Consider the following 22,500-nt stretch of genomic DNA (forward strand, 5'->3'; position numbering starts at 1 on the left):
GAGATCGATACTGTACCAGATTATCTGTTAAGAAAGCGATCAATACTGTATCTGAAGAGATCAATACTGTACCAGATTATCTGTTAAAAAAGAGATCAATACTGTACCAGATTAAATTAGTGTGCAGTGAGGGAGACATGGGGAAAGCGCACAGCTTGACTTTGACAGAAGCGGAGACAGCAGCGATTAGGCTGAAACAAATAGAAAAGAGGCCTGATGTTCTACTGACCCCTTGCTTGTGACCTCATGAACAGTACAGTACAATAAGCACGTGTTTAGCCCCGGGCTCGGCTAAGATTAACCGCCGCCATGATTCCCCACCGAAGTATTTCAATTTGTTTAGAGTCAGGGTCGTAATATTTCAAACGATCCGCAGGCCGTAAATTCGCCGCGGCAGCATCTGGTGCATCCGCGGTATACCTGTATATCTTTCAGAGTGTGGCGTCGCCAATGCTTCAAGTCGGGATGGATGAGGTATCCCCCCGCGGAGTGCCGTGCATTCCTTCACACCTACTCCTTCACACTCTGCTTCTGCCGGTCCTTTTGAAGCTGCGACTGGAGCGGGCCACACAGTGATTGACCTACTGTAGGATTTACCGTTGGGCGCGTGAAGAAACGAGACAGCCGCCTCGTCGTCTCCTGGTCGGGGGGGGGGGGGGGGGGGGGGGTAAATACCCTCTCTCTGATGTTTTTTTTTTTTTTTTTTAATGTTATTGATATTTGCACAAATCTTTCCAATATTCACAAGACATCTTTCCACAGCATAATATGCAACATCCAAGATTCTATCGGGATGCCATCTTTCTCCATAGTGCATGTGAGAGGATGCGTCTCAAATATATGTAGGTGTGCGTGAGAACATGTATGAATGTGTGTCTCAGATATGTGTATGTGGGTACGTGTCTCACGTAAGTATGTGTGTATGTCTCATACGTGTGTGTGTGTGCATCTCTCAGGTACGTGACTGTGTCTCTCTGATGTTTCTAAACGGGCACATGAATTGGGAGCATCAGGAATTATCCTCTCGTCTCTCCTCGGTGGGAAGACCAGGGCAGTGGTTCCCTTAGTGATGGCTGTCCGGGGGTGCTCCCATAATCTGCTCATTTCACATTCTTATTCTACATAAGACATTGTAACACACCGCTTACCCAAACTTGATTAAATTACATGTCAAAATTTGTTTTAAAGCTGTTTAATTATAGTTATACTGTTCATATTTGCAATTTGCAATTAACATTTACATGATCATTTTGTCATTTAGCTGACGCTTTTATCCAAAGCGACTTACAAGTTTTGTACGATAAGTCAGCAGGAAGGGTACAACTCTATCAGCTGAGTAACAATGTTCATCAAAGTGTTGAGAGCTACAATGTAGGTTAGTATATTAGGACAAGTGCATGACAGTAAGGTTAGTTAGGGTTAGTTTTTTTTTTTTTTTTCAGGTATTGATTGAAGAAGTGTGTCTTTAGTCGACTGCGAAAGATTGGTCGTGTTCCGGCTGTCCTAACTGTGGTGGGAAGTTCGTTCCACCATTGTGGAGCGAGGACCGAGAATAGGCGGCTTCTCTTTGATGACCCTCCCGGAGCTCGGATAGGGGTGGGTCTGAGGCGGCCAGAAGATGCAGAGCGTAGAGGTCTTGAGGGAGTGTAGTTAGAGACCATTGACCGGAGGTAGGCGGGAGCCGTTCCCTTTGCCGCACGATATGCCAGGTTGAGGGCCTTGAAGTGGATTCGTGCGGCAATGGGGAGCCAGTGCAGGTCTCTAAGAAGTGTCAAGTCAAGTCAAGAGTTTTATTTGTCACGGCATACAAGCATACAGTGAAATGCGGGGGGTCATGCCCGCAGCGATTGTGCAATAATACAAGTAATAAGAATAGGAATGATAATAAGACATTTGTGCAATAATACAAGTAATAAGAATAAGACATAACAGGTATAATGTACATAAAGTTTACAAAAAGCATGGTAAGACATGCTAAGGTTCTGCGATAGTGCAATACACTTACTAGCTACGGATGAGGCACTGCGTCTCATGTACACTACTATACAATGCTATACTATACAATCTACATTTATACTATGTGTCCTTATGCTAACTTGCTATATCCATCTATTTACTATACAAGAACCACTCCCGTTCTCTCTCTTTTTTTTGTTTTTTTTGTTTGTGACCTTTTCATTGTGTAAAGTGACCGTTGAGTGTGAGCGTGTGCAGCATGTGTGTGTGTTTGTGTGTTCATGCTAAAGTGACTGTTAGTGTGTGAGCGTATACAGTGTGTGTGTTATATGTGTGCTCATGTGTGCTTGTGTGTCGAGAGTTCAGTGTTCAAGACTCTGATGGCCTGGGGGAAGAAGCTGAGCCGGAGTCTCTCTGTCCTAGTTGCTGGTGTTCGCAGGCGTTTGCCTGACCGCAGCAGCTTGAACAGGCTGTTGTTGGGGTGGTGAGGGCCTTTCATTATTCTGCAGGCTCTGGATTTGCACCTCTTGTTATATAAGACCTGCAGGGGTGGTAGTGCAATACCCGTAGTACGCTCAGCTGAGTGCACCACTCTCTGTAGGGCCTTCTTGTCCTGTGCCTTGCTGTTTCCATACCAGGCAGTGATGTTTCCAGTCAAGATGCTCTCTACAGCTCCGGAGTAGAAGGACTGGAGTATCTTCCCTGATACTCTGAACTTCCTTAACTGTTTCAGGTGGTAGAGGCTGGATATGTGTGTTGTCCATGTCAGGTCTTCTGAGATGTGGACCCCCAGGTACTTGAAGCTGCTCACCCTGTCCACGGTAGCCCCGTTTATCCTCAGTGGTGTGACATGGGCTGACTTCGGTAGGTTAGAGATCAGGCGGGCGGCTGCATTCTGAATGAGTTGAAGAGGCTTGGTGGCAGTGGTCGGAAGGCCAGCAAGCAGTGCATTGCAGTAGTCGCAGCGGGAGATGAGTGTTGATTGGACGAGGAGTTGGTTGCTTCTTTTGTCAGGGTGGGGCGGATCCTTCTGACGTAGCTCAGGAAGAATCTGCAGGTTCTGGTTGACGCTGCGATGTGAGCGGAGAAGTTCAGCTGGTCATCAAGGACAACACCAAGGTTCTTGGCGGATTTGGCTGGCAGGTGAAGCAATTCTGTTTTGTTTAGGTTTTTAATTAGAAGAATAGAATAGAATAGAATCTTTATTGTCATTGTTGGTACAACGAGATTGGGTTTTAAGAATTAAGAATTAATTAATTAAGAAGATAGATACACATTTCTTCTCTGTGCGTTCAGTAGAAATCTATCTGGCTGAAAGCTAGTCTAGCTTAGCACAAATGAATGGAAGTAGGCACTGATCAGCTAGCCTAGCTGTTGGACAAAAACACCTCTTCCAGAGTTTTAAGCTAGGCTAGTTGTCCGTATTAGCTTCCATTAATTTGTGCTAAGCTAGGCAGCCGGATAGCTTTCTACTGAGGGCACAGAGAGGAAATATTCTTGCCTAACTCTGGAGAAGACGGTAAAGTGCATTTCCCATAATGTTGGCGTGTTAATTTAAAATAGCATGTTAAATTGAATAGGCTATACTCGCTACTGAATGCATAATGCATAAAGACACACAGGTACACTACTAGTCAGCAACGGTGCTCGCAGGCCATGCAACAGTTGCCTGTAACGTAAAACATGCACTCAGACAGGGTGCTAGCTAGCAGCTACGTTAGCCAGCGAAATAGCTAGCCAGCAGCTATGTTAGCTAGCGGAACAGCTAGCCAGCAGCTATTTTAGCTAGCAGAACAGCTAGCCAGCAGCTACTGTATGTTAGCCAGCGAAATAGCTAGCTAGCCAATGATGGCTATCAAAATATATTGATGGTATACATTAGAATGAATCGACCAGTAGGCCCAATGACATAAACTATTTACAAACAATGTATGAATCAGTTACACTGTAAAAGGGCGCAAGCTCAGAGATGCGTACCTTCCTGCCTGAACATGACAAGAGAGGGGGAGCGGTTGCTAGAGCAGCGGCTTTGGGTACGTGGACGATACCAAAATATAGATTGTTGATGTACAATCGATTAGAATTGCAGGAAAATATCATAACACACTGCATAAACCAAAACAACAATGCAGCAATATATCAAAGAGGGAAGAACATTACGGAATTACATGTAATTAATGTAATTAATTAATGTAATTAATGTAATCAGAAATGTCCACTCCCCTACACTATGACCCCGTCCCCATGCCCAACAAGTAGCATCCTGAACAAAGTGGACATGTATGTAAGTGTAGTGTGTGGTGTGTAGAGATATATGTCATTATAAACCCAAGGCATATATTCCGCTTGTTACACACACATTGTGCACACACAATGAATGTGTGAATGAATGAGTTTGGATCACTTGTGCCTTCTGGAGACCAATGTCTTTCCCATTCAAAGAGCGCTGTGAACGTACGTAATAATAATAATAATAATAATAATAATAATAATAATAATAATAATAATAATAATAATAATAATAATAATAATAATAATAAATGTTATTTGTATTGCACTTTTCTTTCACTAGGATCCCAAAGTGATACAGGGTTAAAACATAGTTAAAATAATAAAATAATTATTAATAAAAAATAAAATAAAATACAGAGTAAACATTTTATAAAAATAGAACATAGTTAGAAACATAGTATAAACAGAAAAGTAAAGGCAACAGCACAAGAAAAAAAATGTATCACAAAAATAAAAAAAAATTAAAAAGCTAGCAATCAAAGGCCTGCTTTAAAATAGTCCAGGCTCTGTGGTGCCCTTAACTGGATGGGGAGGCTGTTCCACAGGCGTGGTGCAGCCGAGCAGAAGGCTTGGTCACCCATGGTGCAGAGCCGGGTACTGGGGACCCGAAGGAGCAGGCTACCTGCAGATCTGAGGGTACAGGTGGAGGATTGTGGAGTGATGAGTTTCTGAAGGTAGAGGGGTGCGTGTCCGTTTATGCAGTTATGGGTGAGCATCAGGATTTTGTAGTTGATCCGGGATGAGACGGGGAGCCAATGTAGTGAGTGGAGGATGGGGGTTATGTGCTCGTGTTTACGGACTCTCATCAGGATCCTGGCAGCGCTGTTCTGGATGTATTGCAGCTTTTGGATGCTCTTGCCAGGAATCCAGATGAAGAGTCCGTTACAGTAGTCCAGTCTTGAGGAGACAAAGGCATGGACAAGCTTCTCTGCGTCTGACAGGGTTAACAGGGTGCCTTGGTCAAAAAAAGGTTTGGGAACCACTCGACTAGGGTTCCGGATTGAGTTTAGTTCAAGCAGGAATGGGCTTCTGACAGGAAGGATGGGGGAAAACATACCTTAATGCTGCAAAAAGAAGTTCATCTGGACAAATGATTTGATATTGTATTCAGTGTTAAAATCACATTTTGCGAGAATGGTTTGAGATATTTCTGCTTGTTCCAGTGAGGTGCAGCTTTGCTTTGAGTTTTCTTGAAACATGTGGTATCTTGATTAAGGAGGATGGCCTACTTATTTCAAGTGAACATTATGTCAAAAGAACATTCTTGGAATACGTTGTATGGTAATGAAACAAGGGAGATCTTCCTACTTATTTCAAGAACAGTACGATGTTGAGACTGAATGAGAGACCTGAACAAGTGAGTCTCACTCGCTGAGATATAAATGTTTTTTTTTGCAGTGCTCAAGGATGAGCTACACATCATGAATCAATTGGAAAATCGCTGCAGCGGATTCCATGGCTTTGCTGAGTCTGGATTCAATATTCCCCCCTGTTTAACCAATAAAAACCAGAGATGGCGGTGAACGATACGCCGTCAAACATTATTGCTTGTAGTTACGGGCATCGTCCTCACTGCTAGAGGTAGAATAAAAGGTCATGCCTCACTGGTTCAATAACGTAGAGGTATATCTCTCTGCTCATAGAATAGAGGTCAGCATTAGGTTTGAATAATGAATGTTTGATTCTCAATACAGGAACAATAAGAGTCACTCATGAGCAGCACTAATTTACTGTGTAAATCTATACTTGAGACGAGACCTTCTCGTTCACTTTGGCCAAAATAAGTTAAGTAAATGATAAGAAATTATAAGAAATTCCTTTCTTTATTAAATGATACATTTGAAATATTGAATGACAAAAAATATAGAACTTGGCCCATGTGATCAGTAGAATGTCTTCAGTGGTTGGTTGAATCAGATGATTGGTTGAAAGATTGCATTTGAACTTGCCTAAAGTTGGCCCATGTGATCAGTAAAAGATTTTGATTGATTGGTTCATTGATTGATTAATTGATTGGTTTCCCTCTACTCCTCGTTTCTCCTCCAGAGCAGCCCAAGGTGTCAGTGGACCCCCAGAACCAGACCTTCGTGACGGGACAGGAAGTCAGGATCAGGTGCTCTGCCAGCGGCTACCCCGCCCCCCGCCTTGTCTGGACACACAATGACATGTTCATCATGAGCTCCAACAGGTGAGTTCTTGACCTTTCACCCCTCGAGTAAGAAAAAGTAGTATTTCAGTACGGTGGTGAATGGTGAAGGAGGAGGAGGAGTGATAGGAGCGGTAGAGGAAGAGGGCATGACATGACAAGGACCACAGACTGGATTTGACGTGGGCTTTAGTGTGCCACACGACAACCACTTAAAGCTACAAACGCTTGGAGAAACTAGCTAACGGTCACGTCAGGTCAAGCAGAGGGTTTTATCTCGTCTGCTTATTGTTTGGTTTCTTGTTCTTCAAAAGTTCCACAGTTGACAGCTGTTTTTATTTTGAACCCTCCTAGCTGTTTCTGTTTATTGTCAACGATGCAACAATTGTGTTTTTTTGTTCTGCACTTCCCATGGAATTTAAACTGTTTATTACCATATTGTGTTTATCATTGTCTTTTGTTTTATCATGCAGTATTCCTTTTAAAGGAACACGGCAACAATGTGGGAAATGCGCTTACCGTCTTCTCCAGAGTTGGACAAGAAGACAAATACCGATTTCCTATCCGATACCAAAAAGCCTAGCTTAGCACAGATGAATGGAAGCAGATACGGACCAGCTAGCCTAGCTTTAGACCAAAAACACCTAAGCTTAAAGGAAAACTCCAACATTTTGGGAAATTAGCGTATTTAACATCTTCCCTGGAGTTAGACAAGAAGATACATACCTTTTTTGTTTCTGTGCGTGCATTTAGCTTAGGGAACAGTCGCTCCGTTAGCATAGCTTAGCTTCATCACTGGAAGTGAGGCAGATCCGGAGCCTTACAGTGTATAGTTTGATTGATTGATTGAAAAGTTTATTAACAGATTGCAGAATACACTCCAAATACAACTCCAAAACGTTCATGTAAACATGTTGTGACCTGTGTATTCACCACGTGGAGAAATAAAAAATAATTGAATTAGACAATTACGTTTTATAAGGAAATATACTCTGAACTATTTTCTGGCCCAACCACTTCTCTCTGAGCGCAGCCAGTGATTTCAACGTGACGCCGTGTTTGTTTACATTCTCATTCATTCAAAAGATCCGAACCGATTGAAGTTTATGGATACCATGACTTGAAATCCTCTTACCTTGACGATTAAAAGCCTCCCCAATTTAGAAAACAGTAATCCAATGGCTGGTATATTGTTATACCGGACGCTCTGAGCTAACCGGAGCTAACGCAGAACAGGAGGATGGTAAAGCATATATAATGACTTCCTTTCTGGGGTTGTCAAAATAAAAGTGCAACGTTTATAGCAGCGGAAAATGTTTATTTTGTACATTATCTAACATTAACACGAACCTAAACTAACTTTAGGTTAGTTGTAACGTTAGTTTAGGTTCACAATCTCAATTCATGACCTTTACATCACATCATCCTCTCTCTTTCTCTCTCTCTCTATCTCCCCCATCTCTCCCTTTCCATCTAATTCACCCAAATTAAATCATATTTCCCATCACTCCATGTTATGTTTGTTTTTTTAATAAGGCAGACATGTTATAAAGTGAATGTTGACAGAGAATGCCTTGCTGCTGGTTCAGATACAGGATGAGTCCAGACGGGACTCTGGTCATCAGAAACGTGGAAGAGAAGGATGGAGGCACATACGGTTGTCTGGCCAGCAATCAGGCTGGGACAGACACACAGACATCCATACTAACTTATACTGGTGAGTAGACAGACACACGGACATCCATACTAACTTATACTGGTGAGTAGACAGACACACGGACATCCATACTAACTTATACTGGTGAGTAGACAGACACACGGACATCCATACTAAATTATACTGGTGAGTAGATACACACAGACATCCATACTACTAACCTATACTGGTGAGTAGACAGACACACAGACATCCATACTACTAACCTATACTGGTGAGTAGACAGACACACATCCATACTAACTTATACTGGTGAGTAGACAGAAATACAGACAGACATACAGACAGACAGACAGACAGACAGACAGACAGACAGACAGACAGACAGACAGACAGACAGACAGACAGACAGACAGACATAATAACTTACACTGGTGAGTAATACTGTATGTAACATATAGACAGACACACAGACACATACAGTACTAACTTATATCGGTGATTAATAGCTTGCTGTATGTAACAGACACACACATCCAGACTCACATATATGCTTGACTTGATTAGACTAGTGACTTGATTAGACTAGTGTGCACAGAGCTCACCTGTCCTGGTGGTTAAAGGATCTCATTAAATGGATGAATGGATCATCAAGAAATCGTTGATTGTCTCCATTTGTTGATACCGTGTTAAAACTAAAAGGGTGTTGGGTGTGTGAATCAATTAATTCTTCAATCAATCAATTATTGCACTGGGTTAGGGTTGTATGTACAGTATATTGCATTTACAGTTTATACATGTACGATTGGTTACATTTCTAAAGTCCATCATGCATCTAATGTTTGTTTGCCCCCTGTATAGAATCTCCTGTGGTGACAGTGGCGCTGAGTGAGATTCTGATTGGCTTAGGGGAAACCACGGTGATGGCATGCTCTACCTCCGGGATCCCCAGGCCTGAGATCTTGTGGTACAAAGGTGACACACATACTCACTTACACACACACACACACGCACACACACACACGCGCACACACACACACACACACACACACACGCACGCGCGCGCACGCACGCACACACACACACACACACACACACACACACACACACACACACACACACACACACACACACACACACACACACACACACACACACACACACACACACAGCATTCATATCTGTAAGCATTCATATCCCTGTCATTCAGTCTATATAAATCAACAGTCCTTACCTCTGAACAATGGGACAGGAAGTCTATAGGCTGCCGTACAGGAAGTGGAGTGTTTTGACGTCTGGCTGGTAGGAAGTAACTCACTGACAACTTTGACACATTCAGACTAGGGATGCTCGATATTGGCTTTTTTACCGATACCGATATACCGATATTGTCCAACTCTTAATTTCAGATACCGATATCAACCGATATCACATTTTAATGCCGATATCGACCGATAACATCGGACATCCCTAATTCAGACACATGTCTCCATCTACTTCAATGGAGCTTTAAAAACATACAGTATCATGCATACGCACACACGCGCGCACACACACACACACACACACACACACACACACACACACACACACACACACACACACACACACACACACACACACACACTCGCTACTCTTACGTCAAGGAATCGCACCACTCCAGATCTGTCATTCCTTATTTCTTATTTCTCCTGTTATAGTTTTGTGAGTATGGAGAGGTCGGTGGAGTGGAGTGTTTAACCCTGGAACCATAAAAAGTTTGAGTGATCTGGAACCATGTCTACCGACTTGATCGTTACTTCCGCAGTTCTGTTGCTGAAATTAAACACATTTATTATGGTTGGCATATAGACCTTTGTTTAATTCCGTTGCTAGGGGAACAGCTTGAACCCACGTTTATTTCCTGACAGCTATTGATATTAGCAAACACTGCAACAGGAACTAAACTTGGGCCCATTTAGGGTACCATTCAGATGAGGGTTTCTTCGGAAGTGCTTGCACTCAACCTTTCATTACTTTCTATGGAGCGGCACGCTCCTCCGTCCAAGAGAAGCGCCTCACTTCTTTTAGTGTGTCGAAGTAGAAAACTATACTACTTTTGTGCGAGCGCTTAGGAAAACCCTCAAGCAACAGGGCTTTATAGACAGGGAGAGAGAGATGTACTCTGCAGAGAGAGAGAGAGAGAGAGAGAGAGGAGAGAGAGAGAGAGAGAGAGAGAGAGAGAGAGAGAGAGAGAGAGAGAGAGAGAGAGAGAGGGAGAGAGAGAGAGGGAGAGAGAGAGAGAGAGAAAGAGAGAGAGAGAGTGAGGGAGGGAGAGAGAGATGGACTCTGCTGAGAGAGAGAGAGAGAGAGAGAGAGAGAGAGAGAGAGAGAGAGAGAGAGAGAGAGAGAGGCAAGCTCAGCAGAAAGAGAGAGAGCAGCTGGGTTTGCCTCGCTTTTTTTTTGCATGCTATCAAGAAGCCCTGTCTGTACACAACCTTCGAATGTTTACATTGTCAGGTCTGAGGTGGTCTATAGCTAAGGTGGTGGATGCACTGGGAAAAGAAACTGATGTGTGTGGCCTTTGACCCCCGCCCCCTCCAGGTGACCTTCAGCTGCGTCCGTCCTCTTTCGTGGACATCAGTGCCCTGGAGGGGACCCTGACCCTCAGGGAGATTCAGGACGTGGATGCAGGGGACTACACCTGCGTGGCGGTCAACCCCGCAGGGTCCTCCTCTGGGAAGATCACCCTGGATGTGGGAGGTGAGGATTAGGAGCTGTGTGTCGTAAAAGTAAATAGCTTTAATCACTGAGGACTGAACGGTTGAGTTGATTTTCCTTCAAGTGAGAAACATAAAGCTTATGGGTCGTAGGTCAACCTCTGGTGGGAGCCTAGGTCCCAGGGCAAAAGCTATGTTTGTCATGTGGGTCAAAAACAATTAAGAACTCTTCTAATTTTACACAATTACTACAAAATGACCACCAACACTTTTGTGTGACAATAATTAAGTATCTCATGTGTTGACTCTGGCTTCTTGGTTAAACATGATTGCCACCAGATTGCAATATGCAAGATAATGAGCTAATCTTTTCTGACCTCTCTGACCTTTGAACCCTCACACCAGCTGCTCCTGAGTTCACACGTGAGCCCTCTGACGTGGCGGCCGATATTGGCTCTAATGTGAACCTGACCTGCTACGCCCAGGGTTACCCGGAACCACAGCTGACCTGGCGCCGGGAGGACGGGACGCCCCTCTTTAACAGACACCACTCACACAGTACCATCCTCCAGAGCAAGGGGGAGCTGCACATCTCCAGTGAGTCTGCAGTGTACTGTATATACCCATCAGTACAAGATAATACACACTGTATATACCCATCAGTACAAGATAATACACACTGTATATACAGTACACATCAGTACAAGATAATACACACTGTATATACCCATCAGTACAAGATAATACACACTGTATATACAGTACACATCAGTACAAGATAATACACACTGTATATACCCATCAGTACAATATAATACACACTGTATATACAGTACACATCAGTACAAGATAATACACACTGTATATACCCATCAGTACAATATAATACACACTGTATATACAGTACACATCAGTACAAGATAATACACACTGTATATACCCATCAGTACAAGATAATACACACTGTATATACCCATCAGTACAAGATAATACACACTGTATATACCCATCAGTACAAGATAATACACACTGTATATACAGTACACATCAGTACAAGATAATACACACTGTATATACAGTACACATCAGTACAAGATAATATACACAATGTATACACATCAGTGCAAGATAATACACACTGTGTTTATACCCATCAGTACAAGATAATACACACTGTGTTTATACCCATCAGTACAAGATAATACACACTGTGTATACACATCAGTACAAGATAATACACACGGTATATACACATCAGTACAATACAATACACACTGTATATACACATCAGTACAAGATAATACACACTGTATATACACATCAGTACAATACAATACACACTGTAATACTGTATATATACCATCAGAAAAAGATAATACACTTTACATGTATGTATTACATACATTCAAGAGAATGCAGAATGAACACCTGCATACACGACAATGCACACAAGAAAATACACACAAACAAACACACAGACACAAAAACAATCTATATCAGAATCGGAGTCTTGACTCTGAAGAAGACACACTTTGGTTGTAATGTTTGTTTGCACCAATACAATTGCTAAATGTACTGTGGGCTCCAGGATTCATCTCTTAATTCAGAACACTAACCTCTGCCTTCCTTCTCATCAGACCTATGGTTGGAGGATGAGGCGGTGTACGTGTGTGAGGCCCAGAACCAGTTTGGCAGGATCCAGACCCAGGCCAGGGTCTCTGTCACTGGACTCGGTAAGAGACATGCTAACCAGAGACATAATGATGGTTTCATATTCTCCTAAGGATAAGGCTGGTGTATTTTCATTTGTTTCTTAGGGCGCGTTCACACCTACCCTGTTTGGTCCACTTTAAGTGGACCATGGTCCCTTTAGATCGATAGTCTGTTTGGTTTGTACAGGTGTGAACGCAAACCGAACTATAATGAGGACCAAACAACCGAACCATGGTCCTCTTGAAAAGTTGGGACTCGGTTCGTTTCAAAGTGGACCATGGTTTGTTTGCTGTTGGTGTGAACGCGATCGAACTTTATATAATACCTAATCTAGAGCAAATGAGTGACAGGTGCCTAGTGGCGGCGGTCGCGCGACCCAACTTGACAGCGCCAAGTGACAGGCGCGCGGACAGTCTCTCTCTTTCTCTCTCTCTCTCTCTCTCTCTCTCTCTCTCTCTCTCTCTCTCTCTCTCTCTCTCTCTCTCTCTCTCCTCTCTAGACTCGCAGTCTCTGTCTTCCTCTCTCTCTCTCTACTCTAGACTTGCGCCGCGCGCGGACCCCCCATTCAAATTCTAAACAACAGATTGGCTTTTCATAATATGTATGAATTATCTCTTGCAATAATATCCATGGGACTCGACTTTTTACAGTCGTTGTGTTTGTGTGTGTCACGAATTGCTGGTAAATGCAAATATGTTCTACTACCAATATCTAAAAAAACACTGGTGCAAATACCTTTTTAGATAGATTGAAATAACAAGGAAAATTGCTTGAATAAAATTATCCACATATATAGATATTTTAATCCTCTGAGAGGAAGCCTCCATTCTGGATTTGCACATCAACTATGCCTTTTCTCCGTTAAAGCTCTTTGGAGTCGCTGCCTTTGAGTGATTGTTATTGTTCCTGTCTTCGCATGCAAAAAGAAAAGTAACTCCTTCCCAGTTTTGAAATGAAAGCAAATATAATATGTAGATGTGAACCTTGTGAAACACGGCTTGGATTCCCTGGCAGGTTACAGTATGAAGGGATATCGGTTCAGTAGCCATGTGAAGAAAAAGAAACCTGTGTGCGAGCATGTGTATACTGTTGTCTGTCTTAGGTTTAGGGAATGAGAGAGAGAGAGAAGAGAGGAGAGACAGAGAGACAGAGAAAGAGAGACAGAGAGAGACATAGAAAGATGAGACAGAATGACAGAAAGACAGAAAGAGACTCAAGATAATTTGTCTCACTCCCTGTTAGGGCTGGGCGATATGGAAAAAAATCATATCGCGATAACGATATGATAATGTTATCATATTTCTCGATATCGATAATTATCGAAATTGTTAGAAGTATAATTTTTTTATTTTTTTTTTATTTTTTTTTAACAACAGATGTATGTTTATTTTGCAGCAATTCTTTGTCATTGCCGCCATCTTTAGTGTTACATCCCCTCACACTCCAGTTCTCAGGCTGCAGCTGGTTTAAAAGCGAAAGTAAACCGGCTTCTCTGCTGGCTGTGGCTCCAGGGGAGTTGAACAGTTCTGGCTCTGCTAGTTTATTTTCGATCTTTTGGCGCTTTTTTGGTGGACAAACCACCGCACATGTGCACCGTGACTCGTGACTGGAGTCTAGCTCTGCTAGCACACATAGCCTACTGTGTACAGACGGTTTCAAACTGTATTTTAAATTAGAAAGCAAACAAAATAAATGGACAAGAGAAAAATAAATCTCAATTTGGTCAGTATTGTCATTTGGACAAGCAAAGCCATTACTTTAAGTTGCAGGCAAGAAAGACAAGTCTTTCCACTGTCTCTGGTTTTAAAACTGCCCTGTTGCAGGTCACAAAAAAAAACGATTTTTCGATTTTCTTTTAATTTCGATATTCGATATCGATTATTAAAATATATCACGATATTTATCGTTATCGTTATATCGCCCAGCCCTACTCCCTGTTTTCTTTTCTGGAAAGGTTTGGCTGCATGCTACAGTAATTTCCTGGTCCAATGGCTTCAAAGATATTAACGGCACGCCTGCCTGCCCATAGACGTTCAATTGATTAGTTAAGTTAGAGAGAGCCACAGTTTTGACTCCTCAATATGGACAAAATATGTCTATATGTGATTTCGATTATTTTCACAGGACATTGTAGTTGTGATATCAGATATCACAAATATCAGATATTTGCAGAATGATTTTCTAAACTCTAATTTCAAGTTTTCTGTCTTACAACATCATCTTCTGATGTGGTTTGAAACTCGCCCTAACTATACAATGGTTAAGAATATGTCCCATTGTCCATCTGTCTCCATGCAGTAATACCAGTCTTTAGCAAGCCGTGTCTGACGGACACTCCATCCATCTTCCATCACTTGTTGATTGTGTATATCAGGCTTATTGAACCAGCGGCCCGCTGGCCAGATACAGCCCTTTTGAAATCTTCTATGGCCCGCAAGAGGCTGCCTGCAAATCTGACCTGTTAGGTATTTTTAAAGCACTGTGGTCTGTGATCAGCTGTAACTTTCTGCACTTCTGTATCAAGACTTGTGACAACAGCTTTCCTATTGTTTTGTAACGACTGGCTGCTGTCTGGAATTGATTTCAATGCGAGATGCATGTGACTAGTTTATTCCATGTAGTAATATATCTATTAACATTACACTGTAAGAGTTTTTGTAGCCATTCATTGACAAAGTACTCTCTGTGGCCCACGAACCCCCAGTGATTTTACTATTTGGTCCACTTGCTATTGAAGCGGAATAGCCCTGGTGTATATTATAAAAATGAATCAAAATTAAATATCCACAGGGGTTACATACTGTAACCGTATTATGTTATTGTTGATACGGAGATATCAACATGGATTTGTTATGATGTATAGGCCTGACAGATAGGGATTCACCTTGACGTTGAGGCTGAGCAGGGAGGCCAGTTCCTGCGTCACGGCTTCAGAAGTGATTGATGGTATTTCTCTCCATTCCTACGCTTTTTTTTTTAATTTTATATACGTGATCAAAGTAAGAGAAGCACAGTTTTGAGTACAATAGATGATCTGATCTGAGTCCTGTTTGAGTTTGTCATTCTCTCTTGATTCTACAACTTCAAAGGCATAGCATAGTGTAATATATGTGCAGTAGACACACATACATACATGCACACACATGTGCACGTGCCTGCACCCACCCACGCACGCACGTACGTACAGTACACACACACACACACACACAGTGCCATTTGAATATTTCATCTACATTCCACATCCATCGTATTCTCAAATATACTGACCATGTGTGTATGTTACTGTAATGTGTGTGTGTGTGTGTGTGTGTGTGTGTGTGTGTGTGTGTGTGTGTGTGTGTGAGAGAGAGAGAGAGAGAGAGAGAGAGAGATTGATTGATTGAAAATGTTATTAACAGATTGCAGAATGGGTACAATACAGTACAGGAAACTGTACATTGGAATATCGACGAAACTTACTTGGTCCCAAGAAGAGGGTCTCGTGTATTATTGGGTTAGGACATTTACTGTACATTGGAGGGGGTTGGGTTAGGACATTTACAGGGGCCAGTTTCGAATTGCAGTCTCCCGTAGGTGCTCTTTGAGAGTGGTTTGAAAGTGGGTAGTGATTCACATTCCTTTACAGCTTTGGGTAGGGCGTTCCACATTGATGTGGCATAATTGCGAAACGTGTTTAGTCCCTTGTTTGAGCCGAATCTTAGTCGTGTAGTGTATCTTGTAGACCAGGCCCATTGCAAGTTGCTGTACTCTGTCGTCTACTCTAAGCCATCCTAGGTAGTCAAAGTGGGCAGGGGTGAGATGGGTTCTAGGAGTAAGGTCAAGTAGTAGTCTGACCAGTTTGTTTTGTGATGTTTGTAATCTTGTTTTTAGCGCCTTTGAGGTGCTTTGGTACCATGAGGTGCAAGCATAGTCGTAGTACCCTTGAATGAGATGAGAGGGATGAGAGAGAGAGGGGGAGTTCATTAGCGTGTGTTAGTGGGTGTGTTTGCACACGTGTGTCTTGTTAACGACTGTTCAGGCCAGCCTCCAGTGGGAACACACTGAGGCTTTATAATGTAGGTCAAGGGTCAGGACACACAGACCCACCCTGCTGCTGCTAACCCACTGCCCCACTGACACACTGCCCTGCAGGGGCAGGAACTAAATACTAAGTACTTTACTTACAATTACAATTCTGAGGTAGGCATTTGTATTTTAGTTGAATATTTCCACATTTTAATCCACCACATTTAAAGTATCAAAAACTTCATTCAACACCACTTTGCAAATACCACATGTTTATTTGGCATGGCTGGACTGGGACAAAAAAATTGGCCCTTGTATTTTTGGCCCAGAACAGCCCACCACAATTGGTCAGAGACCACCCACAAGTACACCATCCCAGCGGTCTCCTTAAATATGCGTACCCGCCACTGTACTATTCCCCCAAACCAATAAAGCCGAGTAGTTAGTGGTGTGTGGACAAGTGGACCAGAGTGCAAGTGGACCAGTGTAGTCACTCGCTGATCAGAGAACACAGTCTCCATACTGTTCCGCCCTGTTTCTCTCTCCTCCACTGCTAACTCAACAACATGGCTCGACTATACATAAGGAGAGAGAGATAATTGCAATTAATTGGTGTTGAGGTCCAGAATTGTTGGAACTCTCTGACAAAGACGTGCAAAAAGCTGTACAATTTCAATACCATACTGGGACTGTAATAGTGCAAATAGTTATTTATTCAATCAGTTAATGAAGCTGTTCCATCTCATTTCATGTCTTTATTTGTAGCACACATTGCTACATTGTCATGCAGCGAACACACGCATGCGAGATGGGTGACACACATAGGAACACACACACACATGCGAGATGGGGGACACACATAGGAACACACACACACATGCGAGATGGGGGACACACATAGGAACACACACACATGCAAGATGGGTGACACATAGGAACACACACACATGCAAGATGGGTGACACACATAGGAACACACACACATGCGAGATGGGCGACACACATAGGAACACACACACACACACACACACATGCGTGATGGGCGACACACATAGGAACACACACACACATGCGCATGTTTTTGGGTCGCCAAAGAAATTTCCACTCTGTGCTTGACCCATCCCGTCGTCCTTCCCCCCCACGGGCAGCTGTGAGCAGACCTGGGCTGTGGCGTGGGGCTGCGCCCCGGGGACCAATCCAAGTGCTCCTGTCCGTCTTCGTCAGGCACACGACAGTGTTAGCAATCTGTTCTGCATGTTTTTCCATTGGGTTTATCTATTTTTCTGGAGGGGAAACCCTTGTGAGCACGGAGAGAACATGCAAACTCCAGAAAGGCGTGGGAGATTCTGCACGCGGGTACCTGGCAACTGAGCAACCTGGTCCCCAAGCTGGAATAGAACCCAGGACCTTCTTGCTGTGAGGCGACAATGTTAACGTAAGGTTATGTATATAACCAAGTTCTATGAATTATGGTGACGCTCAGCATCATTCTGCACACACTTCACTTCGTGCACGAGCACTGAATAAAAATTCCACAATGTACCTTTACATCCCAACATTCGTCTGGCCACACCCCTATCCGCTTACCTTCATAAGCAGGTGTGTGGTCACCTACTCGCCTCCTTCCCAAACTTTCACCACAAGGCGAGATCAAGGGCTGCAGCGGCGTCCTGATGCTGAGCGTCACCATAATTCATAGAACTTGGTTATGTACATAACCTTACGTTCTATTTCATTATGGCTTCCGCTCAGCATAATTCTGCACAAGAGGAGCTGAGCGGGAGCCAAAGCTCGACAAATGTACCCCGCTGAGGCCCCCCACAACCATCAGACCGGGGAGGACGAGCCCCCCGACCCTCCCTAATAGAGGATACCCTCTCTATTGGAGGCTTACGGGAGGGAGACGGATCCGACCGTGCGAAGAGGAACTCAAGCAACTCAACGCACAGGGTGAGCAGACCGTGGCTTGACCCCACGACTACGCACACGCACAACCCGCATGCCACCAGGGAACGAACGGCAGGAACAACCCTCGTTACTGCCCCCAAAATCACGGGGTCAAGAGCAAACCCAACCCTGTGCCAAGGCCGTAGCAGCGGAGCGCGAAGGAAGACCCAGACCCACTGAAGGGACTGGATCCCCTGGAAAAAGGGGTGCCCAGAGAGGTCAATGACGCCAGGCATCAAGACCCCACCAGGCGGTCACTCAGTGACACCGCCCCCCACATCGCCAGCGTATTCGGATAGGGCCCCTCCAAGAGCGGGCCCTTTCCCCCCAATAGTACACCGCCTAGCACACTGACCCTGTAACACAGGCAGTCAGCATGGCCGTAAGCACTCAAAAAGGTTAACCAACGGAAGCAGGCAGCGCACCGGGGAAACCAGGCAGCAGGCTGTAGACCTGAGCCTGGAGCACTGCGGACGAGACAGGCGCCAAAAAGGGGTCAACTGAAAACAGCCCCCCCGGCGGAAGGGGCGTATGCTGGCGCTGTTGAGCACCATGACAAAGCCTCCATCAAAAAAAAAACACCCAGAGGGGTCGAGGCAGAGAAGGCTGACACGATTGGCAGACGTCATGAACGTGCAGGGGCACACTCAACCGGGTAACCCGGGAGTTGACTCTGCTCCAACACACCAGGGAATCAACCACCCTCTCGGTACACAGACGGTGGTCGTTCCTATAACCCCTCAAGAAAAACTCCAAAACACACCTGTGGGTATACACCAGCTATACCGCAGTACAAGTGTTTCAGTTTCCAAAAAAGGGTTATCCCAGGCCTACGGTTACAACGAAACATTACTTCGGACCGGGCCCGGCGGCTCGGGAAGCACACAGGGTTACCAGAGGAAGTCCAGAAGACCACCCCAACAGCCCCCTCTTCGCCATGCGTGAGAGAGGAGCGAAAGAAAGGAGAACCAGTCCCTTAGGATAGTGCCAGGTACAACGTGTACCCAACAAAGGGTCTCCATAACGCCTAACCCTGTGACACCCGGGCCGACCCGGCATTTTTCCCCCCGAAAAAAGCACAAGTCCCTCAGGGTACCATCCCCGGTGGACAACGGGTTAACTGACCTGGACCAGCGTGACCAGAACCAGTCCCGTGCCCTAACCACGCCGACATGCCCACTCCAGAAGAGGGGGTAGGTATGCGTGTCGATCTAAAACATGAAAAGAGGGCGCCACCCAGACGGTCCCATTTGTACCGCGCTCAGTGGCCCACCCCAAGGGCGTGAGACCCCTCTACCTATGTTCTGATCTATTCCGTTAACATCCCCCAGATATGAACGAGAATTCATCGAGACAACCTAGTAAACTGGCACTCGGAAGAGACAAAACTCCATCCCAGTTGCCCTATGAAAACGCTGTTTTAATAACGAGCAACCAAGGCGCACTTAGCCCCTGCGTGATTCTTAACAGAACACCCCGAGCCAGCACTATGTACGCGTCGAGACCCAAACACATCAATGGATAGTCTAGCAAGACACCAGACATTGTTCCTCCAAGTCGTCTGGGAGAACGACACGGAGCCGTCGTGCTTTATGTTCCTTCCTCTTTTTATTTAAAAAAGAAAGAAACACAGACTGACATGAATCCCACGTGACGCAGCTGAGGGTAATTTTTTTTTACATTTTTACATCCCACCACCCTCGCCACAGGGAGAGACGGAAATCCCCAGAGAGACTTCCCACGCGAGCTGTACAGATTGAAAAGAATATATTGCAACATTGAGCTATGTAACACTTGGGTTAGGGCTCTCCGAGGAGGAGGCACTGAACCAATACACACTCAATAATCGAATTGAATCAAATACACACACAATAGAGCAGAACTCTTTTTTTTTTAAAGTTCTACTCACCTTGACAATCTGAGGAGGAGGCTCTGAACTCTGAGGAGGCTCCCTCACTGGGAAGGAGAGTCCGAACTCACAGAAGGCACTTCTCTCTGAGGAGGAGCTTCGTGAGGAGGAGCTCTGACAACTCCCTGAAACAGATCAATAACATGGACCTGAACAACCCACGGAAGTCTTACCACTAGAGACGCGCTCAGTGACGTACTCTATGGCGGGGGAATTTCCGCGGTGCACACGCCCAATCTTCCAGGGCGTGGGACCAGGAAACTCACCCCCCCCCCCCCCTTACCCTGTAACGTGCCGAACAGCAACGTGACAGGAACCATGAAGGACAGGTGGTTTTAACCCCTGACCAACCAAAAAAGGGGAGGAAAGGATTACCAGTTCACCCCTTTACGACCCCTAACCCATGATACGATGTAATGACAAATAGAGCATGACACAGTCATAGCCTGCTACATGAAGCATCTAACAGCCTCACATAGCTCATGCGCTAACCTGCTACCTGAGTTTTACTAAGGAAAAAACACAGAACAGAGAAGGCCCCTTTAAGAGCCCCGGTCCAGACTTACACATGTGCTTCTGTGGGCCAAACCTAACCCAGTTGTAGATCACAAGACACACACAACCCTTCATCACAACAAAAAATGGCAAAAGTACACTCTTGCTACAGAGGAACGCCGTTTTTCATAACGAGAGAAGACAGAAGTCCTCGATTATGTATTGGCCACAGGCCTTGCTAAGCACATATGATAAGTGACCAACAACCTTTTCTCTAGGAAAAAATAGTTTCTCAAGCAGAAAGCACAACCCCAGCAATTAAGCTGAGGGTTACATCATATCCCCACAAACACAGTGACACAATATATTGTAACCAAACATGTCTGAGAGGAGGGGGGGAAGCCCCAGGGAACCGGGGGGACACCCCTCCCATCTTACCCTTGATACGACCAAGGCGAACAGGCACCTCTGTTAATGTGTGAACATACTGTTCATTGTCATCACAGGCTGAGAAAAAGATTCATTCCTCAATCACATGTCACTAAGCATAGCTTTACAGGTTTAAATAACCCTCTTAGTTGTGAGTTCACCCACGGTACAAGTACAACGTTACATGAACACACATGTTCTCATCACAACCAAACCAGTTCATTTTACACACGTAAAAAACAACACCGATTTACTACAGAGAGAAGCTATACCAGTGACAAGACAATTCACACACAACACGCATCGTATCCCCAATGTATTGCAGCAACACATGTTTTGGAAACATCGTTATTACAAAACATTTATAAGGGAAGAAAAGAAGAAGTGTTTAAAGTCCGGAGGACTCCTACCTTCACCCAGAACGCCGGCCGAAAGAACAGCAACACTGGTTAACGGGACACCAAGTTGAACCCAGCGTCTCCTGCGCCGGTGAAGAGGGTATGTCCGCAACGCCACCCAGCCGCCGTTCTCCATGTTGACGAAGTCCTCGCTGGCACTGGCAACCGGGTGTAGGGTCGACTAACATCCTCTGTCAAAGATGACGTCGTAGTCAGAGTGTTTTAAGGCATGTTATAGTCACAGTAACGTTTCAACAGTGTAGCATTAAGCTAACAGCCGTCCGACTGATAACAACAAGCTAACGTTTACTAGCCTGGTAAACACAGCAAGCTAGCGCCGCAGCTAACAGCTGACTGGCTAACACAGTAGGCCACAAACTAGCACGCCAGCTAAGCAGCTAACACCTGAACTGTACACAACGACATAACAAGCCACACTTCAGACAGGCCGCTGTCCAAGTCCCTCCCCATCCTAAGAGGGAAGAGAAAAAGAATGTCAAACAGTTTTCAACTGTGATTTACCAGACATACAGCGCAATTCCCATCCAGGCTGCAGCCGACTTTGAGCATGGAACTCCCGATAAAGAAGATCCTATGCCCACATTTCCTCGTTAGCGTGTACTTTTACTTTTTTTTTTTTTTTTATATTTTTTTTATTATTGCAAAACAAAAAATTATTAAAAGTCAGTACTCAACACACAATGCATAATGAAACTTTCAGTAAAGGTGGTTATAATATATGCAAGTACAGAAACAGGATAAAACAAAAATAGTCTATAATAACATTTTAGCCGTATACAGTGTATATCCAGCGAAATTACAATTATATAAATGTTAGTATATAATATACCCCT

General features: G+C 44.2%; 1 protein-coding gene across 1 annotated transcript in view; it reads left to right on the forward strand.

Moving 5' to 3' along the window:
* hmcn1 (hemicentin 1) overlaps window positions 1-22,500 on the forward strand; it is a gene marked incomplete at its 5' end in the record, with an annotated part of 337,372 nt that overhangs the window by 144,540 nt on the left and 170,332 nt on the right. The window contains 6 exons of the mRNA XM_084311219.1: window positions 6,295-6,436; window positions 7,984-8,111; window positions 8,913-9,026; window positions 10,635-10,793; window positions 11,156-11,347; window positions 12,388-12,483. Of these exons, the coding sequence (XP_084167345.1) occupies window positions 6,295-6,436; window positions 7,984-8,111; window positions 8,913-9,026; window positions 10,635-10,793; window positions 11,156-11,347; window positions 12,388-12,483 (831 nt within the window). The remainder of the gene's footprint in view (window positions 1-6,294; window positions 6,437-7,983; window positions 8,112-8,912; window positions 9,027-10,634; window positions 10,794-11,155; window positions 11,348-12,387; window positions 12,484-22,500) is intronic.

This window comes from Notolepis coatsorum (assembly GCF_963971535.1).
Source record: "Notolepis coatsorum genome assembly, chromosome: 3".
NCBI classification, from domain to species: domain Eukaryota; kingdom Metazoa; phylum Chordata; class Actinopteri; order Aulopiformes; family Paralepididae; genus Notolepis; species Notolepis coatsorum.